The sequence below is a fragment of the Tachypleus tridentatus genome, chromosome 8 (assembly GCF_004210375.1).
Source record: "Tachypleus tridentatus isolate NWPU-2018 chromosome 8, ASM421037v1, whole genome shotgun sequence".
NCBI classification, from domain to species: Eukaryota; Metazoa; Arthropoda; class Merostomata; order Xiphosura; family Limulidae; genus Tachypleus; species Tachypleus tridentatus.
In genome coordinates this window covers 133,705,213-133,717,496 of record NC_134832.1, presented here as the reverse complement: position 1 = coordinate 133,717,496, position 12,284 = coordinate 133,705,213, and the positions used below count along the sequence as shown (strand labels likewise).

Here is a 12,284-nt window from a genome sequence, read left to right as displayed (position 1 = left end):
TGACTTACACCCTTGTGCAAATTAATTGAAACAAGACGGAAAATTACGATTTTTTCAATTTTTTGCGTTTTATTTCTGAAAATCCAAAAAATTACTCACAAATTAATACATGATATGACCGCCTTTATTTTTTAGAAGATAATTAATCCGCTTTGGCATCGAGATCACGAGTTGACTGCAATCTTTACTAATTTTTGGATCGCGGTGCCACACCTCAGTTAGTTTATCTTTCGTAGTACAGTCTTTTCCCCGAAGTCTTTCTTTTCAAATCGCCCAAAGATCTTCAATAGGATTTAAGTCCGGAAATTTTCCAGGCCAGTCCAGCACCTGTATTCGCATTGTAGTCATAAAATTCTACACAAGCTTCGATGTGTGGCACGGAGCCAGATCTTGCTGAAAAATGCCAGATCCATCTGGAAATATCTTTTTCAATTCTGGAACGACTCTTCTCTGCAGAACTTCGATGTGGTCCTCGCATCACACCTTCTACGATATGTAAGCCTCCAACGCCATAGTAGCTGAAAAAGCCCCAAAACATCTTCTTCAAGGGATGTTTTACGAACTGACTGATGTGAGATTCTCGAAGTTTCTCACCTGTAGATCTGCGAACATGCAGACTTCTTTGATCCTGTACGAAGAAATGAGTCTTGTCACTGAATAACACCTTCCTTCATTGTTCTTGCATCCAGTTCTTGTATTTCAGACCTTATTGATACCGTTTATTCTTCATTGAGTTGGTAAGAAGTTGTTTTTTTGAGTGGTCTCCTTGCCCTTCTAACGCAATTTTGGAATGACGTAATATTCCTCAAAATTTCGTCATATATCCCCAAAATAGATCGATCGTACTGCAAAACACAGGTAATGATGCCGTCTGTGTGAAAAAATTACTATTAAAGAAATCAGCGGGTCCAGCGAGCCTACACCGGCCGCCATGCTGAAAATATTGTAAAATGACCATTTGTTTCAATTAATTTGCACAAGGTTGCAGTTTCAAACGAAGTATCGACTTTTATAAGTATAATTAACTAGTAGTAATAATAAAAGAAAACTCCAGTGTGAACGATGTTATCATTACCCCTCGTAATCAGCTTTCTTAAAAACAGTTGTGTTCTTTTAAACAACTTAAGTACAGGATGAAAAAGGAATTACCAGCTAATAATAGACATAAAATAAATATTATAGTGGAACATCGTTCTATTTAAATACAACCTTTCTATGTCTATTGAAACACTGCATTGAAAAACAATTAGACAAATAAATAATTTTTTTTTAAAGGAAGGAAGTGAATGTAGTGGCGGCTAATATCCATTCTTCATAAACAATGTAAACAAGATAGTAGAGATGACATTTACACCACTCCTACATAATAGTACAGGAAAGAATTAACATATAGCAATATATATAACTGTTCAGTCACAATTAAGTTTAATATATCCAGTTTTGTCTGTTAACATTCTACTACACTTTGTGCGTGTGCTCTATGGATGATGCAAATTTCATCTCTACTATCCTGTATGCATTATTTGTGAAGGATAGATGTTAGCCATTTCTAGATTTACTTTCTTTTTTGAAAAGTTTCTTCTTTAGTTGTATATGTATGGAATTATTTCGTAATAAAATTTATATTAGCGATTTAGTCCAGAACACGTATTAAAACTTTATTTGTTTCAGTAAAAAACAAACTTAAATATGAAACAAATTTCTTCTCAGAATGTCACAGTAATAATATTTTGATTGTGGTACACTCAGAGTTGTATCAAATCAATGCTTCCATTTATAAAGAGGCTGATCGTTTACGTTCTTACTATGCACAGACATTTGTTTTCTCAAAATGAAAATATATTTACCTGCAGAGACAGCTGAAACAACAATAGTGTGAGGAACGAAAAGACTTAGCACTTCAGTAAGGAACAGTAAGGACTGTGAAAAGGTCTGTAGAGAGAGAAATTACAGAGCAAAAACTTAGTATGTTAAATTAACTTAATTATTTTAAATTCATATGTTGAATGTAGATGTTTAGCTTATAAGTGACTAACTGAGCGGACGACGTGTAGAAGAGAAGCAGAAAGGAATCATTGGTACGCTAAAACTTCGTATGTTATAAAGATTACAAACTTACAAGTAGAAGTAGTGAAGTAAGTAGGCTTAACTATACGGCACGAAACAGTTTTGATTGTGACGAGATCTGTAGCGTAGAAAAACGTGAATCAATGCTTTACAAATTTGGATAATAACGAAGAAATATAATAAATATCGGGCCCAGCATGACCAGGTTGGTTAAGACGTTGGACTCGTAATTTAAGGGTCGCGGGTTCGAATCCCGGTCGCACCAAACATGCTCGCCATTTCAGCCGTGGGAGCGTTATAATGTGACGGTCAATCCCACTATTCGTTGATAAAAAGGTAGCCCAAGAGTTGGCGATCACATTATAATGCCTTTCCCCTCCAGCTGAAACATGCTCGCCATTTCAGCCGTGGGGGCGTTATAATGTGACGGTCAATCTCACTATTCGTTGATAAAAAGGTAGCCCAAAAGTTGGCGGTCACATTATGATGTCTTTCCCCCCCAGCTGAAAGGGCGAGCATGTTCGGTGCGACCGGGATTCAAACCCACGACCCTCAGATTACAAGTCAACTGACTTAACCACTTGGCCATGTGGGGGCCTGGCACCATAGAAAAAATATCATTGTTGGATGTTCAAATAAAGTTTAAACAGCTAAAACAGCTAACATGTTCATAAACCACAGATATTTTTATACAACTAATGAAATCATCCGTACACACTATATCTGAACTAGAATATCTCATCCAATGGGCTACATCACGTGAAATCGTATAGATCATAATGGAGGTAAACATGCCTGACTTACTCTCTGATTATAATAATCATATTTTACTCGGAACTATTTGTAATATTCTTTCTAGGTCTGAAAGCTTACAAAAGATATCATTTTTATTTTCGTATGTTGAATTCATTACCTTCTTTCTTCGTATTCCCATAGTCTTGAGTTGAAATTTCGAGAGATAATTTCACTGTGTAGGTTGGAAGTGTCTGCTTTCTTATATCCTTTGAATCGATTCCGACTTCACTGCTGAGAAATGCGAAACAGAAACAAACAAATTGAAAAAAACTGGTCAACGTGATTCGTCGTGACTATATCTGCCTGAAGAGTTCTATTTTTAGTACAGTAAAACTAGATGAAATCAATAAGTAAAGGAACATGAAATACTACATAGAAAAGAAAGAGGAAATTCTTGTTGGAAAAGAGTTGCGATCACGTGTTTGGTGATTTAAAATCTTTCAAAAAACCATAATCTCTTATTTACAGCAAAATTGAAAATACACACTTGAATGCTTGAAGTTTAGGGTAAATATGTAACGTCAATTATTCTATTGGCCCTCAAGTGGCACAACAGTATGTCTACGGACTTACAACGCAAGAAACAATGTTCGATACCCGTGGTGAACACAACACAGTTAGGCCATTGTGTAGCTTCGTGCTTAACTTCAAACAAACAAATTCATTTTTTACTGATATTATTTTTATTTGAAAGAATCTTATACACTTTAGCCACTCTTACAGATAACCGTGGTATTTCCATAGCTAGTCACGATAAACAACCTTTAGTTAAGCATGCTTGGTTTTGGAAAAAAAAAAAAAAAAAGATATACTAGCTTTTACAACGAATACGTAACGGTTTTTATTAGTACACAACAGCAACAAATTAAAGGTCAGGCTTGCTGGTACCGATATCAGTCTTCCAATCTTTTCATAGTCTAACACTTCTCACACAGACTAAAGAATATTTGTTAGCGGTATCTATAAAGATAATGGTAATGTTTAGAATTATGAACATCTTCAGGACGATCCAGTACAAGGTCCCACATCACTTTCAATTTTTTGGCAAAAAGAAATGAAAGAATCTAGAACCTAAATTATTGTTTCAGTTAATACATTTCTGCGATTTTTCAGGTGTTTTTGCTTGATTGTTGTTTTGCGCAAAGCTACGCAATGGGCTATCTGTGCTTTGCCCACATGGGTATCGAAAGTTTCATAAATCTTAAAACTTACCGTTGAGTTACTAGGGACAACAAGAGGTGTTAACCCTTTGTATTTATGTTTCATCATTATAGATGGCTAACTGGTTCAGTGTCATTTATCTGACCGTTCTATCAGTTCATTTAAAAATGGATATGTTCAGAAAATCACTCATTTTAGCAAAAAACAACGAAAGTGTGTTCTGTATAAGTTGATAACATTCATGGTCAACGATAACGTTATACCAAAATTTGGACTCACTGACCAGCTTCTGTGTTATTACCACTATTTTTACTCTTGTCTGACTGATTAATGGGCCAGAAACATTAGCAGTTAAGCCATGAAGAAGGTTTTGAACTCCGTTTTTTTTAACTGTTCAAACTTCTTACACCTTCTTTCACGTCACAATAAAACTAAGTTTCTGTGCTACACTTCAACAGATTGATGAAACGAATCTAGTAAAATTTTTCACGGACTCTGCTTAGTGTCTTATTTAACTAATGTTTTCAGCGATTGCAAGGCAATGGAAATGATAGATAGCAATGAAATGCAATTGTTATATTGAACCTTTTTAGGTCTTTGAAGTCTCTGTACAGTATGCTGTCATAGTTTGAATGAAATACACCGAGCTAGATAAATCCTTTTTAATAGTTGTAGGAAGCTGCTCATCACCAACGATGGTCTCCTTATTCCACACTTAAACCACTTCACAATAAATTCAATATAATCATCTTAAACGACTTAAGTTCATTAATAGTTTATAAGAACTATTTGGCACTTTTAGGCTGCCTTACTCCAAGTTAGGTCTTCTGATCACCCTGCTACATCCATGTGCATTTTATTTACAAGCGTTCCTAAACAATAACATATAACTTTTACAGTACAATAATAAAAAATACATAACACCTTCCATTGTAAGCCTTGGTCAGCATTTCCTTCTTTGCAGTTGCATATATATATATTTTATACAAAGATGGTTAGATTGTCTATGAAGATACAAATATTATTAAGTAAATACTATTCACAGTGTAAATCATAACATTTTACGTTTCAACACTTCAATATAAAATCAATTTTTGGAAGGTTTTTCTTATGAAATTGAGTTAGTATCAGTTGTCCTAATCATATTACTGTTTCAAGTAGTTGAGTAATTTTTCTCTCTCCTCGTAAAGTGTCTACTCTGATTCAGTAATATGCTGTAGCTTTATCTGTGAATGATAATAATGAACTGGTAACACTGCACAACAAAGTTTTTGCTTCTTGAACACTATTGGGTGTTCCTTATAGAATTTTGAGTGCTGATCACGAAAATCACATCCAAATTTGCCCTTCACGTACCGTTTAATCAAAATCTTCAGTTTCACCAGAACATTGCTACAATGGAAAAACAATATCAGCGTAACCCGAATCCGTCAATGCTGGCTGACTACTGTTGGACATTGCAACGTGATGCACCGGACATTGAATACAGACCAAAATCAGGAGCAAAACACTTTAATTATGCTTAACTTAATAGCGTATTAGAAACATAAACGCAATTAAATACGTTATTGCCGGTAAACAGTTCACTGTCTATTTCTCAGAGTTCCTACGTGATGAAGCAAAACCAAAACTATATTTGTGCATACCCACCAGGTACCTGTCACAATCAGCAAAAACTTTTCAGGAAGTAAAATTTTTCAAAAATTTTGTTGTGCAGTGTAATCTTTCAAAGAACCTATTTTTTTTTATTCATATTTGTATGTAAAGGATAAGCGAGGAAGAATTTCTCAATCTTTGCTAACCCTATATATCTCAGGACGGCTGGTATGGGTGTTAACACTTTCACTAACGAAGCAGAGAACAACGTTTCGACCTTCTCAGGTCATCTTCAGGTTAACAAAGAGAGAGTTTGAAACTGACCGTTACCGGGCACATGTTTTAGAGACGAGAATATAGACGGGTACGGGATTGTAAGGGGCGTTGTAGTTAAATGTTAGGTTTTACAACGTTATTCTCTGGTTTATGGGTGAAAGTGTTAACACACATACCAGCTGTCCTGGAATATATTTTTACTTCAAGTGGGTTTCTCGTCATCACTTTACCAACTCTGTGAGGACCCATTCTTTACTTTTGGTTTCACTCCTGAAAACGGGTTTTGATACTTGTCTTTTAAATGAATTATTTCAACATAACCTATGAATTGTAATTTTTACAGATTTTCGGGGTGCAGGTTCAATGTTTTTTCGTGGTTATTCTTATCAGATAAAAGCCAAATAAATACATCTCTGTTCAATATTTTTCTATTCATGCCAAGAATAACTAACCCCGATCCTTATATACCTCCATAGTTGTGATATCTTGCTATTAATCCTATTAATACTTCGTACATATGCTAATTTATAAATGAAAATTTTATATAAAAGCTAATATTCACTTTGTTATGTGTCATTATTCACAATATTTACTTTATTCAGCTAAAGAGGGTGTGTTAAGTTCGACATCTGTTAGGTATGTTTATCATTATCGTGATGGTGGTCGCTTAAATTCGGTTATTTTTTATGATCGAATAAGTAAATATTTAAATACTTATAGTAAGACTGTTAATTTGCGGAAGATTAAATTGGTTTTTTTCTCAATTAAACGTTAGGAACGTAGTTTTAATACTTGACTAAATTTATGACAGACTAACATTCTATAGTTAAGTGCATGAAGTTTAAACTGTATATGACAATTCGCATAAAACTAAAAATTTGATAGTTTGTTTCAGATATTAGTGCAATGTTACTCAACGGGTGCACGCACAAGCTGTTCGTTCGTAATTTTGAACTGATAGACTTAAAGGGTTTGCTATTAAGCACAAAAGACCATCTGTGCTCTGCTAACGACGGGTATCGAAACACGGTTTCTAGGCAGTATAAATTCGCAGATATACTGTTGTGTTACCAGTAGTCTAGAATAGAAGAAAGGTAATTAGCAAACACCCCTCTTGTCTGACTGAATAGTGGGATGCGACAAATGCTCTTATAGCGTGTACACAGACACAAAATATGGTAAGGGGTAGCTCGCTGAAACAGGATCTTTGTTGTAGCACAAAGCTACTCGAGGGCTATCTGTGTTACTCTTTTACCAACGCATAGTGAGATTGGCCGTCACATTACAACGCCCTACAGCTAAAAGGGGCGAGCATGTTTGATGCAACCGAGATTCGAACCCGCAACCCTCAGATTACGGGTCGAGTGCCTTAACCATCTGGCCATGCCGGTCCTAGGATGCAACTAGTTAGCTTTAAAATCCACAGTTTGGTACGATAACTATTGGGCCACGCTTAACGTAAAATGTACTTTTATGTATTGATATGCTTAATAAACTAGTTCCACAAGTTCGTATATTTTAATCTTCGGATGTTTGTTTAATGACATGTTGTTATCAGAGTTGTGTAACAAACTAATTAGCGCTTCTCAATGTTCATTGGTTCTATACTTACATGACTAGTCTTTGAAGTCAGAATATGAGTCAGTTTTAGATGATCTAATGATTCCACATTCTTGTCTTTCAGCATCTTTCGTTCTCTAAATTAATAACGTCACTTTGATTCAGTCTGATTCTTGTATCTAGTACTGATTACGATTAATGGATTAACTACAAACTGAGTAAATACCTGGATTAATGTATAAGATGCTACGTATTATAATTTATCTCGGACGGGTCTCCAAGTTAGTACGTTACATATTTTACGTCTTATTATATCAAATAGTCAGAAATTTTAATTTTACTTTAGAAGTTAACTGAATGTTAATATTTAGCAAATTTATGATATTTGTTAACAAGTTTGATACACACAGTTTTTTTTCTTAACAGAAATATATTTTAATATACAAACAACATTACAATTTATAATAAGAGTTTTTACAAAGATTGTTTTATATACAAATTTACAGACTCAAAATGAATATTCAGTCTTATATCTGGTCTAAAACTAAATATTTTATCGATAATATAAGTCTACGACCAGCGAATTAATTTTGAGTTGATATTGTTACGCTTCACTTCTGCAAGCTAGCTGTCTATTCTTGGCTGGCTTCATGCCAGTTGCAACCTGACTTTTAACCGAAGAAGATATTTAATGCCTTCATAGAAATACTAACGTCTAAAGTTAATTACCTGAAGTTGAAAACTTCGTAATGTTCGAAATCTACCTGACCAAATAACAATAGTTTTTCGATTAATTTTTTTTTTTTTTACTTTTGTGCAAAGCTACACGAGGGTTATCTGCGCTAGCCGTCTTTAATATAGCAATACAAGACTGGAAGGAAGGCAGCTAGTCATCACCACTCACCGCCAACTTTTAGGCTACTCTTTCATTTACGAATAGTTGAATTGATCATAATATTATAGCACCCCCACGACTGAAAGGGTGAGCATGTTTGGTGTAACGAGGATTCGAACTCGATACACTCAGATTACAAATCGAATGCCTTAACCACTTGGCTGTGCCTGGCCTTTCCGATTAATGAGCGTTTACCACAATTATAACTTCCGAGGTTTACATAATATTAACCTGTCTCTTGGCGCATCGATTTATAATCCTTGGGTGACGTTTTCGAAAGTTCAGTTGTCAACAATGTCAAACATATATTGTTGATTCTCACACTCGAGAATATTCTATAAATTTAGAAAATAGGCGGGTATTTCGCAATACCCATTTAATAGTACACGTTACATGCATTTGTAACTATGTTAAACTGAAACAAACATATATATTAAAATGATTAATATATATTAATATATATTAATATTACACCCGTAACAAAGATATTCTACTATTTAAACAAACTCTGCAAACGTGTCTCTTCTTCTCTTATTTCTGGTTATGAAGTCAAGTCATGATTTTTGCTCATATGAGTCTTTCCAAACTAACTCAACATTTAGCATTAATTGTTACAGTTCACCTGTAGCAGGTTTCTAGGGTTTACTATTTCAGATAACAGTAATACACCTTTTTATTTTGTTCCTCTCTCTCTTTAACACGTAATAACGAACTAGGTCTAATATACAAGAGATGTTTGAAACAGTCGTGGTCTGACCTGTAAAGAAAAGAGGCTGATTCAGCAATGATATTAATTAGAATTATTTGTACTGTAAGGTCCCTACGTCCTTCTAGAAACACCCTTCTTCTTGGTATCCAACCCACAACTGGATGGTATGTACAAAACATCTATCACTCTAAAATCTTCGACCTATCGGAAAGATTTTGAGGTTTAGGGAAGAGAAAAAGTAAAAGCCACATAGGGCTAAATCTGGTGACTAAGGGGTTTGGTTGAATAATTCGAAGCAAACATCATAGATAGCATTCAAAAATACACGCGAGTTATTAGTTGGGATATGATCCTGATGAAAGAAATCACTATTTTTTGAGCAAGTATCTCTATTTTTTATGATTTCTTGATGCAAATTGCTGACTAAGGATGCATGGCAATATCCTGTAAACGTTTGACTCTTTTTCCAATTAATCGGGCAGTAAATGACTTTGACATCCATAAATATTTATGCCATGACCTTTCTATGATTTGAACGTTTTTGAAGTGAGTGAGCCCCGATGTTTCCATTGCTGAATGTACCGGAGCACTCTCTCCCAGTGTTTATCACTGTTTTCTTCTTCCATTTAACAATCCATAACATAAATCATAAGCTCGTTAAGTTACATGGCACGTATTGCTTATCCGTAAAAAAGTTCAAACTTGGTACTAATAAGAATAAATCACATATTCCAGTTTTTTACGTCACAAAGTTCTTGTATGTTCCTCGTATATTCTACAATACTTCACTTCCAAAAATTGTTAATATTTCTGTATGTTAAGAAGGTGAATAAGATAACATTAGTTTTACAATCAATTTACGTTAAATTGATGAATTATCACAACAGCATTATTTCTGCCAGTGAAAAGAAAAGTTAAGGACTAAGTGTTTGATGACATCCTCGAGGTCTCAGGCTAAATAAAAGTAGCAGACAAATATCGAGATAATAATTAATTAATAAATTATCATTATCTATCCTTTTTAGGATTAACTAAATACTTAGTGTTTAGTTTCATTTTTGGGGCGATTTAATTATAGATGATTAATGAATTAGTCTTTAGCGTCATTTAAAGGATGAGTTAATTAATTAATTATTAATTATTCACACCATGATCCATGTATTGTATGAGTCACTGTTGTTTCTTATTAAAAGCAAGGCTATACAAAAGGCTATTTGTGCTTTGGCCACCACAAATATGGAAATTCGGTTTCTAGCAGTAGAAGTCTGCAGACATTCCGCTGTGCCACTGGGGGTAGTGTGAGTCATGTCGGCCTAGAAATACGTTTTCCACTTTGTGGTACTATTACGTAATCATCCATTATAGCTGCCTGTCTGATATCGAACTATAATTTCAGTCCACCATAAGTTTAGTTTCTTTCGCTGGTGAACTATAACATAATGACCATCTGTCATGAAGGCCTAACAACGCGTCCATGATGACTTGCTCTCTAGTGACAAATTTTGAAACTATGAAGTGGTTTTCCACCCCTCCCCCTTTCATGAGGCAGTCCGTGATCTTTAAATCAAACTCTCACATTGCATAAAAAACAGAATACCTGTGAAACTTATTACAATAGAAAGTTTTCAAAATTGTAATATAACATCCTCTTGCGCAGAAAATATGATTTAATTCGAGATGAGACAGGTAGCAGAATTGAACGTATGCAAATTACACTCTCATGTACCATCTAACGTATTATTTTCCATGTAGTCCGTACTGGAACAATAGACTAGAATTATTTGTACGAAGTGATCCTGTCGACTTCAGCATAACGTACTGTTTGGGATTAAATTGTCTTTCCTAATGAGCAAGCTGGTTGGTGATTTGAACAAAGACTTATCATTATTATATTATAAAGGTCTCGCGCTCCATGTCTGCCAGTTAAAAGATTATCCATTCTTTTATTGAAACATGTGTTTTTCAAACTGATCACAAAGCAAAAGTCTTAATGATTTTGATATATGAAAAAGTCTGAAATATAAAATATCGTAGAGGATAAAGCTTGATGGAAAGATAAATCGACAAAGAAAGACAGAAATATATATATATGTTTCTTTAAAATAGTTTTCCTCAACATTTACTTGTAAAGTGGTTCTTAGCCTAGCTAGCTATACATACATATATACATAGAAATGACAGTTATAACTTCTGCTTTTAATTACTAGGTTGATTAACTGGGAAACAAAAATCACATTTTCATTACGTTACGGTGCATCACATTTACATTAAGTTACGGTCCCCAACATTTAATAAAGAGAAGTTTATTTCAGTAACTTTGCTGGAATGTCACTAGCACTTCTTGAATAATTACAAAAAACGCCAGAGAAGAAATAACTGTCGAATTCCAAGGTTTCGTTTGGTTTGTTTTTAATTTCGCGCAAAGCTACAGCAGTACAGCAGGGCTATCTGCGCTAGCTGTCCCTAATTTAGTATTGTAAGACTAGAGAGGCAGCTAGTCATCGCCATCCATCTCCAACTCTTTGTATACTCTTTTACCAAAGAATAGTGGGATTGACCGTCACATTATAACGCCCTCACGGCTGAAAGGGCGAGCATGTTTGGTATGACGTGGATTCCAAGGAGCACCTTGAAACATTCAGTCAAGTGTTCACTGTCGTTCGGCTGTATTTATTAACAAATTTCATATATATTCATATATGTATGTGAGATCTCGACAACTGTGAATATCTTGAAAATAAGAAGTTAAAGTTAAAATGTGTAATACTTTGTGCGAAAAGAAAACAACGAACAAAATTTCCAAGAACGTATAAAAACAGTATTAATTCTAGTAGCCCATGAGTGAAAATAAACGACAATATGTTACAATATGTCGAACACACCACATTCTCCATATTCAGTGTCACGAGGCCTTTCGTCAAAAGCTAATTAAGCCGACTGGCATATGACAGATATAGGACTCTTTCTCTCTCTCTCTCTCTCTATATATATATATATATATATATCGTCAACATATACATATATATATATACACGCACCATTAATATCTCTCTCTATATATATCATCAATATATGTATATATATATACAACATCTAATGTGTACCCTATATATATATATCATCAATACATATATATATACCCCATCTATATTTATCTCTATATATTTCATCAGTATATGTATATATATACACAACATCTAATGTATACCCTATATATATATCATC

At 34.4% G+C, this 12,284-nt stretch overlaps 1 protein-coding gene across 1 annotated transcript in view; it reads right to left on the bottom strand.

Moving 5' to 3' along the window:
* Nucleotides 1-12,284, bottom strand: part of LOC143223537 (suppressor of lurcher protein 1-like) — a 139,571-nt gene that overhangs the window by 44,265 nt on the left and 83,022 nt on the right. The window contains exons 2-3 of the mRNA XM_076451618.1: nt 2,981-3,093; nt 1,848-1,932 (exon numbers count right to left, since the gene is read on the bottom strand). Of these exons, the coding sequence (XP_076307733.1) occupies nt 1,848-1,932; nt 2,981-3,001 (106 nt within the window). The 5' untranslated portion in view covers nt 3,002-3,093. The remainder of the gene's footprint in view (nt 1-1,847; nt 1,933-2,980; nt 3,094-12,284) is intronic.